At 31.3% G+C, this 19,347-nt stretch overlaps 1 protein-coding gene across 4 annotated transcripts in view; it reads left to right on the top strand.

The window, feature by feature from the left end:
* LOC143064658 (uncharacterized) overlaps window positions 1-19,143 on the top strand; it is a 29,990-nt gene extending 10,847 nt beyond the window's left edge. For all 4 annotated transcript variants that reach the window (XM_076237665.1, XM_076237653.1, XM_076237643.1 and 1 more), the window contains exons 2-13: window positions 1,131-1,242; window positions 2,479-2,660; window positions 3,900-4,007; window positions 5,788-5,881; window positions 7,799-7,848; window positions 8,659-8,740; window positions 9,528-9,613; window positions 11,867-12,061; window positions 16,673-16,774; window positions 17,042-17,302; window positions 17,697-17,782; window positions 18,316-19,143. In XM_076237665.1, the coding sequence (XP_076093780.1) occupies window positions 1,131-1,242; window positions 2,479-2,660; window positions 3,900-4,007; window positions 5,788-5,881; window positions 7,799-7,848; window positions 8,659-8,740; window positions 9,528-9,613; window positions 11,867-12,061; window positions 16,673-16,774; window positions 17,042-17,302; window positions 17,697-17,782; window positions 18,316-18,406 (1,449 nt within the window). In that variant the 3' untranslated portion in view covers window positions 18,407-19,143. The remainder of the gene's footprint in view (window positions 1-1,130; window positions 1,243-2,478; window positions 2,661-3,899; window positions 4,008-5,787; window positions 5,882-7,798; window positions 7,849-8,658; window positions 8,741-9,527; window positions 9,614-11,866; window positions 12,062-16,672; window positions 16,775-17,041; window positions 17,303-17,696; window positions 17,783-18,315) is intronic.
* The last annotated feature ends 204 nt before the right edge of the window (window positions 19,144-19,347 follow it).

The following is a 19,347-nucleotide window of genomic DNA, read 5'->3' as shown; positions in this document are numbered from 1 at the left end:
TCTACAAAAAATATCAGATGTTTTGAATATATGGTGTTGTACTAATGACCTTACTGTTAATTTAAAAAAATCTAAAATAGTACATTTTAGAACACAGTCTGTATCTAAATCAAATTTTTCATTTTTGTTTCATGGTAACAATATTGATATTGTTTCCCAATACACATATTTAGGTTTATTGTTTTCTGAGCATTTAAGCTATGATAATATGACAAAAGCAGTTGATAAAGCCGCCAGTATATCATTGGGTCTGTTAATATCTAAATGTAAAGCTAATGGTGGATTTCAATATTGTACATTTACAAAATTATTTAATGCACTTGTATGGTCTGTAATAGATTATGGTGCCTCTGTATGGGGAACACGTGATTTTTCATGTATAAATAGTATTAAAAATAGAGCAATGCGTTTTTTCATGGGTGTAGGAAAATACACGCCAAATATGTCTTTGTATGGTGACATGGCATGGATGCCATGTAAAATCAAACAGTGGACTGGTGTTTTTAGAAACTGGACACGTTTTAATAAAATGAATGATGATAGAGTAAATAAAAAAGTGTTTATATGGGGTGACACATGTAAAAAAGTAAAAAAAATGGCATTTTAGAGAAAAAATAAGTTTAAACAACTTGATATGGAATATGTGTGCAATGGTTTTATTTTGAACAAGGATTTAATTGAGAATATTGAAAATGTATGTTTTGAAAAATTTAAGGAAGAATGGTATGACAAGATTATGTCAGGTGATAAAAATAAATTACGTACATATAGAATGTTCAAAAATGTATATGGCGTAGAAAATTATTTTATTTTTAATATACCAGGTAGATACAGCAGTGCTTTAGCAAAATTTAGATGTGGTGTAGTACCCATCAGAATTGAAACTGGTCGTCTCCATGAAAACTGTTTAATGGTATACATCTTATTTTTGGTGTCCAGTTTGTTTCTGTTCCTACTAGATTCACGAATTGTTTGACGAAAATGATATTTGTATTAAATGTTTCCGAATATCAGATATTTGTATTAAATGTTTCCGAATATCAGATACTTGTATTTATGTAGTCCATAGAGTCGGGTAAAATGACAATGTTCTTCACACATATAATGTCTTTTTTTAAAATTCATTTCAGAGCCGACCTACCACAACCACACAAGATGTAGATCTAGATTTATCTGACGATTCTGATTCTGACGAGAAGAAACCGATAGAAGATGACCAAGAGACATTACTGGATCTCTCTGGTAAAATATATATTATCAAGTTACGAGGGTATCTCGAAAAAAGGATTTTAAAATAGGCATTATCAATTCCAATCGGTTAACGAGACTAAGATGAACTCTGATGGAGAGATGTCTCATTGGCACTCATACCACGTCTTCTCATTTCTAATAGTAAAAAAGGATTTAAAAGATAAGGAATTAATATTTTTATCAACTGGTTTGTCTTTAACAATAGACAGACATGCAATTGCCATTCACAGGGAAAGTCCATTGTGCCATTGCACTCTAGAATATATAAAATTATCTTTAATCTTAAACATAAAAAGTTACTATTTCGTTTCAAGAGGTAGGATTAAGAGTGATTACGCCAAATCGACCAACAGTGATTTTATAAGATCCATATAGTTTATTTATTCTCTGTGTATTAAAGGTTATTGATACTTACTACCATGACTAACGCCAAAAACAATCAAATATTGATAAACCTTGTATATACCTTATCAAAATAAAATTTATGATGTTTGGTTTGTATGAAATTGTTCTACGCTTCGGGTGTCAATTTTATAGCTAGTATGATCTAGCAAAATTAGATGCAATCAAGTTTAAGATCCGATTTGAATTGATTGTTTGTTATACTTAAATGTTCACGACTCGCGAGTATTATTTCTCTAAAGTTTTTTTTTGTGAAAGGGCTCAGGCTTTTACAACTACTAAACATTATAACTATAAAATTATATAAGATACACTTATGATTTTAAGACTGCTTTATCCTTCCGATTATAAAGCAAACACTCAAAGAAACTATATTTTGCTTTGACGTTCAGTACAAGTATTTTGAGCTTCATACAAATATTATTAAAAGGGAGGGCTAAATTGACATTTTACCTTTATTTGCTTTTTAAGATATTTCTAAAGATAATATTTAATGTTAAAATTCGTCGTAACCAAACACTCTCTGAGAACAATTAATTATAAAAGTTCATAATTTTGCTTATAATTTTATAAGAAAAACTCTGATTTAAAAAAAAAAATCTGATACCATACGCCTCTAATCAACATATCATGACAAATTATGGTCGTAAGAACTGCTGATAAATCAAAATAACAAATGGATGTTAAATCATTTGGCGAATATTTTGTGTTCTTTTTAAGATAGCTGATTTACCTATTAACAATAACTTTCTTCTAGACAATTTTGATTAAATCGTTAATATAAAGATATATATACCATAACTACAAATTAAATTCTTTTTTTAGTTAAATACCCAGATTATGACAATACGGGTTCAAAAACATATGAAAAAGCATGTAGAAAATTCGATGTAGTTCCATCATCAAAAATAACCAGAAAAATGGACAGTGATAAGGACACAACACTTGATCTGAAACACTATGGTCTAGATAGTAAAGGAACGATGGCTGTTGCTATGGCAATGGTGGTAAGTTTTATTTATCTATGTATGTCACATAAGTATATATCAGTTCTACTTTATGTGAAGTTTTTACCGTGGTGGAACTATGCAAGGTCTTATAACAGGTTAGGTTTCACGGACATGCCTGTACTAGTCATACATATGGCAGTTGCCATTCCCTAGAGGTGTTTGAGCTTTTGTCATTTTATAAAGGACTTACCGTTTTAAATTTAACTTGGAGTTGGCTATTTTTGTTATTTTACTTTTGAGTAATGCTTAAACATGACTTCACAGACATCATTTGGAAACATGACTTCACAGACATCATTTGGAAACATTTCCATTATTAATCATCTCCTGGAAATTTTGACACGAAAAGAGTGTAGTTGTTGGTCCTATGTTATTGTATTTTTCGTGAAATATATGCATTTCAAATTAAGAATTACAGGGAATAAAACAATTAATCTGACGAGAATTGAGAAATGTTTCAATGCCTGGCAATGGAAGTGTCAGCTGGCTTTTATTTGAGTTAACTATATAAACTGTCAGAGATACTAAATGATTTGGTACTTGAGTATTAGCTTGCTATTTAAAAAATCAACTGTCTTGGATTGTACATTAAGGTGGTACCCAACACTTTCACTAAAATTAATTTGACTCGTTTAATTTTCATAAAATTTTGACACAGTATTTACTTTTACCGTTTAACAAAAAAATCAAAAATTCAAAAAATTTGAACAAACCGTTTAATCAGAAAAATTACACTGGTTATATAGCAGTTTGACAAACACTTATTTTGATCATTGAGATGCTTAATATTCCCTTAACAACACAACGTCATTAAAACATTCTGCTGATTTTATAGAGTTATCTCCCTGTAGTGTTAGGTACCACCTTAATTACACCTACATGTTTTAAGATCAATCACATGTTTTGTATTTTTTTCTTCTTAGAAAGACAACCACAACAAAGTTGAGAACCCGTGATCACAGTTTTATTGTCACTAAACTTCCTGTATATCAGCACATCTAAATCCGTTTACATCCATAGTTATACGTTCTGGATTATTCCATTTATTGCTCTTCGAGTTTCAAATATATATTGCAATTAAATATCCGAATTTCATACAGCATTGGAGGTTTTTGACAGAACATCAAACGAGTGAACATATTTTCTTGTGGCCTTCTTTTAAAAATTATCATCACTGAACTATTTTCTGTAGTAGTCGACCGTCTGGCGACTAACATATTTTTGTTTTGCTTTCAGGTAAACACGACCTTAACTAAATTGAACTTAAAAGGCAATAATATAGGTGAATCTGGGATGCTTTATCTACAAGTTATGATGTCAGAAAACTGTACTATTACATCATTGGTATGTCATCTAATAAGACACACAATAAAATCAGAAACTGATCAAATTAATTAACATTTTTAATATCAGGTCTTGAAACAGATAGATGATATTCAAAATTCAGTTAGTTGTTTCAAGCAGCAATATTACTTAGCTTTTATCAAATAAATCTGTATATACAATATATTACTATAAAAAGGATGCAAAACGTGATTCTTTGATTATATATATCTTTCGATGAAAATGAAACGCAATCTGATTAGCAATTTTGAACGTAACCTTTTTGAGAAAACTTTATCAACATATAGAGGGGCAAACGATGTCAGAGGGACTCATAGATCGAAATTAAAATGACAACGCCATGGCTAAAAATGAAAAAGATAAACAGACAAATAATAATACACAACATAAGTTTCGAATGATAATAACCAAAAAATACTGGTTGGAAACGGTATGACTGCTTATATCAACTAAATATCCATACGCAAAACTAACAATCTAGAACGTTAAGTTTAAGCCAATTTTTTTAAACATAAACTGATAATGCAATTAAACCTGATGTGCAGAAAACACTGTTCAAATGGAGATTGTTTTCTTTGCCTTTTCGGATTAGCATTCACGTGAAATTCTCGAGTCAAACGCAAGGAAAGCTGAAGAAAGTTTACTATTCAAGAGCTTTAAGAGAAAGTAAAAAAACACTACACAAACAAAAACAAATAAGCAGAAATCAAACAAACACACCTAACAATTGTTTTTAACTCTTAAGTGTGCATTAACAATTATCCTCTGAAAATGATAAGTTGATGACTTACATATATCTAAAACAAATCAGGGGCGTAGCTAGGTATCAAATCTACTGTAGGCACAAATCGGCAGGAGGTCTGGGGGCCGCTCAAGGCCCCCTGCAGGTCCAGGGCAGAGCCCTGGTAGGGGGTTCAGGGTGGCGAAGCCCCCGGACGGAAAACGGTTTTCAGCATTTTAGTTGCATAATTTTGTGTACAAAAATATCATTTTTACTGGTTTTTATCATGATAATATTCATGAAGAAAAGTTTGAAGAATTATGAATAATTTTACATTAACACCTTGATTAACGTAGTAGTGTACAATAAAAAATTTGAAAGAAAAAAAAAATATTACAATATGCCCAGTGTAGATCAGACTAGTTTTAGATTAAGGCCGACAGAGGGTCAAAGGAAAAGATTGTCAACTTTTTTGAACGAATCTTTTAAACTCTCAAATTAAGGCAAAAATTGGTTAAACAATTCTAATATTTCTGAACTTTTATGACTGATAACTTTCAGATCCAGTTTCATACACAAAGACAATGACAATCAATGATACATTTACTCAGGTATTGTTTGTTGTAAAGCCCCATATCTGGGTAAGGGGGATGGTGTTGTGTACATGACGATGTATTACTTGTCGGAGAAGCTTCAATCTTAGATGATTCTCCACTATCGTCAGTTGCAGTCCTAGTCTGACAATTTGGACTCTCTTCTTCATCTGTCTTTCGTTTTGAACGAACAACAAATTTATCCATGTTGAAATTGTGTTTACCTATGCACGATTTATCGTACTTAACCAGGATACTAGTATCGGGATTTGAATACGGGTGGGTTATGTTTATATACTAATACGCATTAGAATTAAAAGTTTTTTTAATTTTATTTTTCCAAAGGGGGTATAATCGGCAAATCTATGTATAGGCACGTGCCTAGTCGAGCCTTAGGTAGCTACGCCCCTGCAAATAGATGATATGTGAGTAGTGTTAAAAATATTGTTCAATTTTCTTTCTTTAGGATATTTCAGAGAATAATTTGAAATCGTTTGGTGCTAAATCTATTGGTATGATGTTACACGACAACAAGTTTCTCAGAGAACTAAACATCGGAGGTAATAATCATATTGTAGTCTATTGTAAAAATGAAATCAATTTTATATATCCTGCACACGTCAAACCATGTTTGCTTCTGGGCCTATCATTTGTTTTTACCAACTCTACAATGTGTAAGCTAGCCAACATTTGCGTAGTGTTTTAACTTTGAAACCTTATATTATATTTTCTTTATTCAACTGTGTTCAAAAATCACTTTGAATTTCTTGAAGAATATTATTTTAACCTTAATCGTTTTCTACCGATGAAGTATAATTAGTTATCAAAGGTACCCGTCTTATAATTTTCAGTATGCAGACGCGCGTTTCGTCTACATAAGACTCATCAATGATGCTAAGATCAAAATAGTTAGGAAGACATACAAATCAAAGTTGAAGAGCATTGATGACTCAAAATTCAAAAAAGTTGTGTTTCATAACAGCTAATGTTAAAGTTTCTTAATTCTCTATAATAAGTATTCCATACACACAACTAACCTGCAGTAAGAGACAGTTTTCGATAGTCGTAAATTGATTAAAGGTTATCTCTCGCCATGATGAGGTCATTATATTTTACACATTTATTTATAAATCAATAAAATTCAACTGTCCGCTAGACTAAAGAAAACTGTTTTTGTAAAAAGTTTCTGTTAGCCTTGCTTAATTCGAGACTATCAGTTTCACCTCTAATATAGGGGCCAATGGAAAAAACTCATATTGCGCCGTTTTAGTATCAAAAACAACGTAGATTCAACGTAAACTTGATGGAATATTTTTTAACATTAGAGTTGTCTTTCTTTTACAAGAAAAAAATCCAACATTTAGTGGTTTGTGTTTGCAAGACTGTCTCTGAGAAACCTACATGTATAATAGGTGAATACTTTAAATCCTATAATCACTATTTTGATTAATAATATTCCAGTTAATTAGTTTTTATAACAGCTAAAGTTAAAATGAAATATTGGTTTTAGAACAGCAAAATTCTATTCTTTTGCTGCCACTTCACTTGAAGAACAATTAAACCAAAAATTTTACTTTTGAAACCCCGACACAAAAACTGTTTAAACATAGAAATAAGGAAGACCGGCATAAATTGACACAGTATAAGTTTTACGATCACAATCGATGTGTCTGTGGCCAATCTCATTGTCAACATAGTTTTGTGGTATTATATATCTAGATATCAGAATAGTCGTCTGGTTTGTAATTCCCCGACTGAAAAATTTGAGAAGATTTAAATTCAGATGACATGTGGTGCATGCATGCACCCGGTCTCGTTACATTTTGAAATAACGCGATTCCCTAACTTTTTTTTTAACTTGATTTGTAAATTCACAATATGAACATCGGTAAACTATTGTTGTTACTTCACGTAATAGCAACACGTCATACCTTACATGGTTTAGACTACATTTAGGTTTTCGTGTGTCTTTCTTCTTGATAAAAATAGAAAGTATCTTTTTTAAAACACATGTAAAACCATGTTGGAATTGTATCCACTTAATGCCATTAAATGTGTGTGCACTGAAAATCATATTAAGCTTATACGATTATAAAACAATATGTTTAGAGTATTGTCTTAGCCTTATCTGTATTTAGTATATACTTTACTTGATTGACATATACAATGTATACTATGAATATATGATACAATATAAGTTTTGTTCTGTTCATGAATTATGCCTTCTTTTACTTTCGGGGTCCCAACCCATAAAGAGCTATACTTAACTATTCTTAACCCCAAACCTTACCCTAACCCATACCTAAACCTGACACTAGCCCCAACCCTAAAATCTAACCTAACCATAACCATAAAAGAAACTTAACTCTAAATTATAAGGACCCTTAAAGTAAAAGAAGGCCATGAATTATACCACCAAGGTTTTGTGTATTTTTTTTAAGTTGTAATTTATCTATGTATTCTGGATTCTGTTTCAGGAAATGGCTTTACAGACCTCGATGCACCTTTCCTTACAAAAAAGATTGAGGTAAACATTTATTGGTTCCTATCTAAGTCGAAGGAATGACTTACGATATTTCGTTTAACTTTATTGAATTAACATGAAAAATCGTCCAATCAGAAAATCAAATGTCAAGCTCTTTTGGATAAATATACTTTTCAGTATGATGTGATATATATAGTCCCGCTCTGGCCTCAGTGACAACAACAACAAAAAATATGTCAGTGACAACAATTAAAAAAAAAAAAAATGAGTCACTGAGGCCAGGGCTGGACTAAGATATACACTATTGGTTATAACCAGTTCATATGCTTGTTTCAAGCCAATTACCTTAATATGCATGATTAAAAAAATTGTTGTGGTGTATGTGCAATGACATTGTGTCGTCTCATCAGTTATCTGTTTACACATGAATTTTTTTAACCTTTCACAGTTTACTTTTCAATCATAAATTTTGCCATTTTTTGAAGACTTTGGAGCGTCGTGTGCATTTGAAGATGTTCAAGTTTTCATGAAATTCTGTTCTAGATGCTATATGTATGACATTCTGTTTTAGATGCTGGATGTATCATTGACTATCATGCCATATCTATCTCTTTATTATTGAATAAAAATTGAACAATGACGAACAAAATCTGTTATGTTTTATTTTTATATATATTTCCGTTAAATTCAGGGGTGTAATGTTTAGCCTCAAACAAATGTATAAATGTATAGAAAACTGTATTTCAAAATACATACAATATACATTGCTATATATTTTTTTTTTAACTTGAGCGAAATACGCGTTTGCATGTTCTTGATTCCTTAAAAGTTGTTTTTATTTGAATTTTACAGGAACACATGGCTCTGCATTATTTAAACCTGAGCCACAATTTGTTTGGAGATTTATCAGGGAACTCATTTGAACACATGATAGGTTTGTATTTCTTAGTAATATGTAACTAATTATTCGTAATATGTAATGCATAGGATTATATACTGGATAAAACAATTTTTCAGTCGCACCTACTTTGTAAAAATATAATGGTTTACCCTTTTCATACATCTTCTATCATCATATAATTACTTGTGCCACGGGATGTCTAAAGATACCTATAAGCAGTATTGCTTTTGGAATAAAGAATATATATATATAAAAAAAAAAAAAAAACGTTTGAGTTACTGATCTGATTTGGTTTCAACTAATGTTTTGTTTCTTACAACTTAAATGGCCGGTCTGTTTAGTTATTGATTAGTAATTTATTTAATATATATTAAAATATTATAAGTTCATTTTTCCATGGAGTACATAAGTTAAAAGAATTACTATACTCCCAGTTAAGAAATCGAATCCATATTGTAATCACCTTGTTCTTCTTACAAATATTTACGTTACACCTTTCTCGCAGAAATTCCTGACAATAAAATGTCTTCATAATTAGCCACCTTCAGCTTGACAGTGATGAGTTATTAATATGTACAATTTCTGGATCCTTCTAAAATTTACTTCATGTTTTGCAATTCATTGAATTTTTGATTGAAGATATACATCTACTTCCTGCGCTTCGATAATGAGTACTACGAGCAGGGTTACGTTTATCATGACAACGCGTGTATTTTGGATTCATGTAGGATAACCGACTTTTATAATTCTATTGTTTTTTTTTAACATTGGGCACACAGCTAGTGTATTTGATGGACTTTTTTTTTTTTATCAATTTCAGCTGAAAATGCCTCATTGGAGGAATTAGATTTGAGCTGGAACCAGTTCAGAATTATTGGTGCTAAAAAGATAGCTAATGGATTGAAGGTAAGATTTAAACATACCGAACCAATGAAAAGAAAGATTATATGTATAATTTCATTTAACAATAATTACATTAGATGTATGTTTCATTATGATACTTTATTCTGATTGGCTAACTGCACATCACGTGTTATTCCGTAAGCAATTGCATTGCTCACTAAAACTTTTCATTCATGATAACGCGTGGTCCCACAATAAAGTGCACAGGTGAATTAAATAAAACAATAATAAAATTCGAGTTTTCATGATCAAAGCTAAAAAAATAAAAAATGTTATTATAAGTATTGAATGCTTCTTTTTGTAACTTCATAGGGTTGTAAAAGCGTTGACCGTGCGCAGTATTGCTTCCGCGCTTCGTACAAAATGTACTTCGGTCAACGCTTTTACACCCCAATGAAGTTACAAAAAGAAGCATTCAATTCTTAAATATACATTTTTTATATGAATAACAAGAGATACTAGGTATATTTGAGGCTCAACAATTTACAACAATTTCCCACATGATGAGTGGTATGAATTGTAATATACTAAGTTCCTTATATATTGTCTCGCACTAAACCTGTCATTTTTTCAATTTTTTTTTTGCGTTTTAACTTTCCAAAACAGCTTTGAAATGAAGGAAATTTTATTCTTCAATTGAACAAGATTATATCAGATGCTTAAACTATATCGTGAATGAAATGATATTGGCGACTTCTAGATCATTTTCGTTCCTTAAGATTTTGATGATCATAAATGTGTTTTGTTCGGATACTTTAACAGTCAGGATTCAACTTCGTCAAAATTATCTCCCCATTACGCCAGTTCATTTTCACAATCGTAGATATGGAAGCCATTGTAGGGATGACGCGCTGCCAAATTTGCTCTTGGAAACCGATAAATTTATCCACATTGCACCATTACGATCCTTCTATGCCAGTTGTTTTTAAAAAAAACAAATGTATCAACTAGCAAATGAGCATCAGTAAATGATCTTGTCTGCATTGATTCAACTTAAAACTATTGTCTGATCGGTTGTCAGGTGGAATTTTCGAAAATTCATAAACATTTAAAAAATTTCTAATTAAATATTTCGTGGAAGGGCAGACTACTATATTTTTTTAGTGATTGGAGACTGTAAACCTTTGTTATCACGCACAAAAAATTATAATTTTTCGGAGATATGCATTTTCATTGTCCAAATTGAAAAACTGTCGTCAAGTACTTTCAGTAAAAAAATAGCTATTCGAACACACCTACTCTGTTTTTGTGATTCATTAGATAGATAGTTCACTTGACCCATATATATCATCTTTTAGCACTGCACTTTTTTTTATGTTATAAAGTCAACCTGTAGCTTTGATATTTAAAAATGATAGAATCTGAAGCGAGACGATATATGAAATATTCTTGCTTTGTACGATATCAAGACAACATATTCAACTCAAACACGCCCTAACATAAAAAAAGTGCACTCGATTTTCTCTTTTCGATACAATTGTTACCCTTTTTGGGGAATTTTTTCTTCAGTCACTTAATAGAAGGGCAGACACGAAAATTACTGAACTAATAAATTGAAATGTTTTCCGTCCGTGGTATTTTTTTTAAAAAAATCGGAGGTTATGCATTTTTTACATCCAACTTGAAAGATACCCTTGTCGTCGACTTGATATCTAATTGTTCTGCTTAACTATGTTGATAAAATGGTGTTTTTAAAATAAAACACTTCGTAATTGAGAAGAAAATTGTCATTTTCTTTGTTTCTATTAACTTTTAAAATTCTTGTCACTATAGTAAACATTACAGTAAGCATTTATCGTCTCTCAATACTCTTCAACTTTGTATTTGTTTGGCTTTTTAATTATTTTGATCTGAGCGTCACTGATGAGTCTTATGTAGACGAAACGCGCGTCTGGCGTATAAAATTATAATCCTGGTACTTTTGATAACTACTCTAACAAAGAGCTTCGATACTTTTGTTCTATTTCAACCGGGTTTCCGACTGTTAAGTCCCGCGATAAAATTGATGAATCTTATACATGAAATAAGTGTTGTGGGCATTGAATTCGGCAGTGTTTTCAATTTGATTTCAGTATTGATTTTTTTCCTTTATAAAAAATGTTACATTTTCTATGCTTTCTTAACACAAGCACACATTGCAAAAAGTAAGGTTTATTGTTTGAGGTATGAAACGAAATTGAAAATGACACTCGTTTCATTTACAAATGTGCACCATATCACTTTGGTCATATTAGAAAATCCATATATATATTACAGGAAAATGACCATTTAAAGATAGTAAACGCCTCTTGGAATGGCTACGATGACGACGGAGCAGCAGCATTCGGTGATGTTCTTGCCAATAATAAATACTTAATAGAATTAGACATATCATGTTGTAGAATAGGTCCGGAAGGATTTGGAAAAGTTATGAAAGGTCTTAAGAGTAACGACGCCTTAGAGGTTTTAAAGGTAAGACATGGATATCAAAAGAACTTGACTACATTTGATTATAACGTACACAATAATAAAAAAGACAAAAGCACAAAAAGTTGCCTTGAACTAGAAACATGCAGATACCCATTGCCTTAACTATATGTCAATACAAGACAAAAAAGATTTCTTAAACCTTTACTTTATGAATTTCTAATTAAATTATGATATGTTTAAATGCATCTAAAAGGATGTTTAAATGTTTCAGACACGAAAAAACATACAAATCTATTATTCTCACTTTAAAAGAAGCAGTGGCAAAATCCATGTTGTGTCCTGTATTGAACTACTAGAAACATGTTTTTTAATCAATGTTAAACAGTTTGTATTTGCTAGTAGTCGAAAGCGCTCTTAGGTTAATATTTAATGACCGTCCGTCTTTACGTATTTATTTTGCGTTAGAAATCGATTCAAAGAGCTCATTTGTTCAATTTAGTAATTTGCATTTCAATTAATGGAACTCTAGGTATTTTTAGGACCAAATGATGAGCACGACCAATGGATGTAATCTGAATGTCCAATTATGAAAAAATTCTTCCTTGTAGAGTTAGTCAAAGTCTTCGCTCTACATAATTGATTATTAAATTTTGATCTATCTTCATTTAATTTTGATAACGGAGCAATCATGGCAATAAATGTTGCTCATCATTCCCAAATGAATATTTTGAAAACTACGTTTTATATTTTTTTTTCTCCTTGAACCTGGAAAATTTGATTTATGAAACATCAAAAGAGTTTTGTATGAATATGGGGTACATATAAAAAAAACTCTTTTGGTTTTAATCGAATGAAAAACAAGGGCGCAGGAGAGGGCTTTAGTATTTCTTTAAAACTTTTCTCCTCAAGAATCTAAATTGTTTGAAACTTTGACGGCCTGACGAGTTAAGGGTCTTTTACAAATGATTCTCTTTCAACTGTTTCCAAACATTTAGACAACGGTTGAACATAGTAAATAATATGGCAATAAAAAAAAACTATTTGCGATGTGGAATTTTGTTCAAAGAATACCCTTTTCTACATTTACTTCCACTTGGTGTACACGCAATTTTGTATTCTTGGGTTTTATCCCCTTTTTTGCCCCGCTTTGAAAAATGGGGGTATACTGTTTTACCTCTGTCTGTCCGTCCGCAAGTCCATCCGTCAGTCCGTCAGTCTGTCCGTCCCATGAATATTTTCGTCGCATTTTTCTCAGGAACTACAATGCCAGGATTTCTGAAATTTGGTTTCAGGGTTTATATAAGTCAGCCATACCGTGTGATGCATTTTCAGATTCATCACTCGACAACTGTTGTATTGAATATATTATCATCTCTGTAACTATGTTATTTAGTTAAAGATCTATCTATCTATCTTATGTGTAGCCAATTTGGAATAAAAACCCAAAGCAATACGCACATTAAATCTGTTTAAAATAAGTCCAATGTTAGTTAAAATAACAGAAGAAACTTACTATGTTGTGCTTCTTTGTTACATGTTTGTATGTTTTTTTAGTGATTAAGATTTTGACACAATGTTGGCTGCTGTATTATTGACATTTTTACCTGTTATGTATGTTTGTTTTGTTCACGCATCGTTGTCAATATAATGGAATTTGATGCGACTGTCATATAAGTGAAAGGTTTAGCTAGCTATAAAAGCAGGTTCAATCCACCATTTTCTACATTAAAAAATACCTGTACAAAGGCAGGAATATAACAGTTTTTACCCATTCGTTTGATGTGTTTGAGCTTTTGATTTTGCCATTTGAATAGGGACATTCCGTTTTGATTTTTCCACAAAGTTTAGTATTTTTGTGATTCAATTTTTAGCAAAATTACAAAGGTGAACACAAATTTACAAAGGGCTACTAACAGTTGCTGTCACGCCAGCTCAAGACCTCAATTAAAAAGTAAAATCACAAAAATACTGAACTAGAGGAAAATCTAATCGGAAAGTCCATAATCACATGGCAAAATCAAACGACAAAACACATAAAAAACGAATGGACAAGAACGGTCATATTTCTGACTTGGTACAGGCATTTTCAAATGTAGAAAAAGGTGGATTAAACCTGGTTTTATAGCGCTAAACCTCTCACTTGTACCTCAATTAAACTAATTGAAAGAGCATTTTCATATGAAAATCCTTTTAGTCGTATTACTCTTGCCTTGACTCGGTATTTGTACATCGAGGTTTTGGCTTTTGTCGTAGGGCGTTCGATTAAAACACAAGAGGTTTTATAGTGTTGCTTTCATTGCAATTACCCATGTATTTATATTTTACTAAAATGTACTTTTATTAGGAAAGTATAAACTTTTGCGGTATAATGTTTTATGTAATATTACTGTGACTTGACTGTTAGTGTTGGTCTCCACATATTGCAGCTTATTCAAAATTCTGACCAAATTGCAATTTGTTTTATAAAACCAAACTGTTCAACCGGTCAGGAATTTGAACAAACTCCTGTAGTTAACCACAGCCAAGTCACGAAAAGCAAGGTGATATAACAAAACATACTTACAATCCTACAAGACTTTAATTCCACTTTGATGTTGTTGAGACAAAATCAGTTTGTATAAATATATTGTAGTCATTACCATGCTGAAGGTGAAATGTTGTTATTTTGAATTGCTTTAAAAATGTCCAAACTAAGCTTTCATATAGTTTTTCTTTCTAAAATTCTTCTATATTAATAAGAAACAGACATTATGTGAAATAAAACATTTCATATTTAGTAAAATATGTGTGAAATTACAATATGTTTGTAGGAAGTTTCCATGGAGAGATAATCATTTTTTCTTTCAAAAATTTTCATTCAAAAAAATATTTATTTTAGGTTATCTCCCCATGGAAACTTATCAATAACGTATTGTTATTTCACACAAATTTTACTGAATATATGATATTTTAATTCAAATGATTTCTGATTCTTATGAACATTAAAGTGGAGATAAAGTCTTATAGGATTGTAAGTATGTTTTATTTTATCATCGTGCAATTAAACATTTTTTACTGAACAGTTTGTTAAACAAATTGCAATTTGGTCATACTTTTGAATGAGTTAAAATAGTTGGCGAGCAAAAATGTACAGTCAAGTCACTGTAACTAAACAATCCGTTTTTATTGTCGTCAGATTTATTTGTTCGTATGTTTGTTTGCTGTATTTTAAGTCAGTTTATGTCTGTGATGTACACAACTTTGGCCGCTGTTGCTCACAAAAATTAATTTCAATATAACAGATCCATAAACAACTGTCATTTAAGTTGGAGATGAAGCTAGCTATAGCATTTGATTTATCCATTGACTATTGAACAGTGGTGTACTTATGTTGCCTTTATTTCCAATTTCATCGGGAAATGACTTTCCAAGTCGGAATCATGACAGTTGATTTCCATTTGCTCAGTTGGTTCAGTTTTAAATAAAGGCAACAGTAGTATACCGCTGTTCAAAACTCATAAATCTATGGACAAAAAACAAAATCGGGGTAACAAACTTAAACTGAGGGAAACGCATTAAATATTAGAGGAGAACAACGACACAACATTAAAATGTAACACACACAGCAACGGACTAAGCATTAGACAACATCCGATGAGAATAACCAATATAACATCAAAACCAAATACATGAATTTGGGATAGAAAAGTACCGTGACACGTCTTATAGTAATGTGAATTCGCACTCAAAAATAGGAGAAAACAAACGACACAACGGAAACACAACGTAAAAATGCTACACACACAGAAACGAACTATAATATAACAATGGCCATTTTCCTGACTTGGTACAGGACATTTTTAAAGAAAAAAATGGTGGGTTGAACCTGGTTTTGTGGCATGCCAAACCTCGCACTTTGATGGCATTATTAAATATAACATTAAAATGACAACATAATAATACAGGACTACAATACAAATAAATAGCAGAACGTATTAGGCATAGAAACACATGAATAATAGATAACAAAAGGCATCAGGTTTAAAATTCATTACGTCAAAAACGCGCCTCGTCCAAACAAGACTTACCAGTGACGCCCAGATATAAAAGTTCGAAAGTCAAAAAAAGGGGGGCAAAGTTGTACAGCTCTGAGGATCAAAAGTTGAAAAATGGTTGTGCCAATTACGGGTCTTCCTTCTTTTTTAATTTAGCTTGGAGTTCGGTATATTTTTTAAATTCTTTTTACACACGAATTTAATCTAAAGTAAAGGTAAAATTCAATAATATTGAAGATGAATATCATGTTGTGTTGATTTGTCCTGCATATAGAACACTTAGATGTAATTTTTTGCCAAAGTATTATTATTCATGGCCAAATACACGAAAGCTTATTTTTCTGTTACAAGCTGGGTCAAAAAAGCTTAACTAAAAATCTATGTAATTATCTTAAAGCTGCATGGAAACTAAGATTGCAAATTATCAGTTAATATATTACTCATATTATTATAAGTTATCTCTGCATTATTTAATCTATTTAATTGTTCTCTGTATTCTGTCATATTTGTCATATATGTATATTGTATTATGCTAAAGCAATGTTGTTGCTAATGCAATAAAGATTCATATCATATAATTCACTATAATACGTAACTAATGAATTCCTGTTTTATTTAGATTGGTAAGAACAATATTCCTGATAGCGCAGTAGAAACAGCTGTAGATCTCCTGTTGACTCTAGATCCTTCCACCTTTAAACTAGAATGTTTAGATTTATCAGTAAGTAGAAAATAAAATTGTACTAATTAATACTTTTTAGAATATAAGTTAGTTTTGAAGTTCCATTAGAATCTTTCGCCGCTTTATTATTACACCCTTTTTAACTGGAAACTAGATACCTTAATGTGAATATATTTGTTCCTGTTTCCCTAAACCATCTAAAGTTTAAGTGCTAAACAATAGATGTATTTTTCCTCCTTCTCACTTTTACATATGATTTCGGATAATTGATAAAAACTTCCGACTCGTTAATTCAACTTTTTTCAGGATGTAATGCTAACAGGCAAATCTCAAGAAAGACTAGCAGAGCTTAAAGAACCTTTCCCAGAGTTGGATATAATACATGGATATACTGATTCCTATGGAAAGAGGAGGATGGTTGGCTTCGGTGACATGGGACAAGAAGCTTTGTTATGTTTGAAGGAATACTTAGAGGAATGTAATATGACAGTGACTGAGCTGTTCAGTAGGTTTGATGAGGACGGTAGTAATAGTGTAGATTATGATGAGTTTAGACAAGGAATCCGGGTAAGAACTTTTAAGTTTATAACACATTTTAAAAACTTTTAGACGCACAAAATTTATAATGTGTTATAATATACAAAACAACGAAGAAAAAAAATTACACCACATATTTTTTCACAAAATTCAATCACACAATCAAAATTTGAATATAGCACCCTTACAAAAACGTAAATTATTACTTCAAGTGTAATCTTACTTTTATAAATATATATGTACTCCTTATGAACGCCACTCATGGCAATAATGTGTCTCGTTCAGGTTTCTTCTTCAAATGCTTGTAAAATTTTTGTCCAACTGTTATTTCAACAAACCAGCGTTGCGACTCTCGTACATTGAGTAAATGAATAAATCTTCTAATGAAGAGCCGTGTGTAAAAATTGAATTATTTGAATTTTAGGATGAAGGTATACCATTATCATCAGAACAAGTAGACCACTTAATCAAATACATAGATATCGATGGCGACGGTGATATAGACTTCAGGTAAGTACATTTTAAGGTGGAAATGGGGAAATTAAATTTAATATACTGATTGTATTCGGGAGAAACAAAAAAACTTTCAAACTTGCATCTTCTCCTACACGTTCTAGCATCGCAATATGTTTGGCTCGGATATGTGCACTTCCGTCATGCATAATTTTGACTGTCCCTTTCGTATCTTTCGTCCCTCTTTTAAAAAGTACGGTATTATAAAAAGAAGACGACCAAATTTAATATAATATTTTATTCAAAATCTGTAGCATAAGTTATGCGAGACGAAGCTTGATTTTTAAGAAATATGTTGTTCAATATTTTTGTATGGATTCAGTGTGTTCCTCTCTTGTTTGACTAAATATGTGATTTTACACTACAAAATATAATCATTTTAATTATTCACCAAATCAATTTAGAAATCTTCTCATAACGCTTGGAAAAAATTTCTCATAACGCTTAGAAAAAATTTAGAAATCTAAAGATAATACAGCTATTACTACACAAATGAGGCATCCTAAAACATTTTCAAAATCTTTTTTTAGTGAACTGGTACTTAAAATTAAAGAGATAACAAAGAAACGAGCAGAGGAGGTGGCACAGAGAGATGCTGAATCAGCGAAACGGCGGCGATAAATCTTCACGATATTAATGTATGCATTACTCAAAAGATCCGTAACCAGCATTTTTGTCATGGAACGTGTTGTGCCATATATTCCATCACAATTTGTAACAGTTCGTCTATCAATTCCTGTTAACGGTTATCTCGAATCAGATTTACAACAAGATTCGTGATATCTGGCAACTTCTAATATCCTTTTGGTTACGGAAATGATAGTTTTCGTTAAAATAATCTATCTTTTAAAATTAGATATAATCATATAAGACTGCGTCTGCCAAAAAAAGTCATTTTTTTTTTATTTCAACAAATTGCATGTGGATGAATACATATACGAACAGACAGTCAACATATATGCCTTATAGTCAACTGATATGCCTACTGTTAGCAACGAATATTTAATTTGAAGCATACTGAAACATTTTATTGTATGTCACTGAAGAAACAAATGGTCTATGCAATATGTAAATATGATTTGTAAATATGGTTTGACATTTCTAATCGTCGTTTGTAATATAAGAACAATATTAATAAGAGCCACAAGCTTGTATTTTGCCAGAAGAAAATTGCATGTCATATAAATATATGTATATTAGTTATTTGACATGCCATGACCCTGCTTTACAAGCGATATTTATACAAAAACCTAAAATAACTCTTCCAAATATTTACTGAATCTCTAAATTCATGTGAGTAGCTACAAAATGCAAATCCCAGCTACTTTTTATATATCTATAAAAACTGATCAAATCTACCAGGCTTATAATTTGGCACGACAGAGCGGACGCGTTTCGTCAACATCAAACTCGTGGCGATCAAATCATAACAGTTGGGTTGGCAAATAAAACACCACTAATACAATCTATGCCTGGAAGCAGAAAATTCTCACTCTTTAATTAAGACAATGTTAAAAACAGTTGTGGTATTACTACTAAAACAAATATGGTTGTCGTCGGTG

The sequence above is a fragment of the Mytilus galloprovincialis genome, chromosome 1 (genome assembly GCF_965363235.1).
Source record: "Mytilus galloprovincialis chromosome 1, xbMytGall1.hap1.1, whole genome shotgun sequence".
NCBI classification, from domain to species: domain Eukaryota; kingdom Metazoa; phylum Mollusca; class Bivalvia; order Mytilida; family Mytilidae; genus Mytilus; species Mytilus galloprovincialis.
The sequence above is the reverse complement of the archived record's forward strand: the minus strand, read 5'-3'. Positions and strand labels throughout refer to the sequence as shown.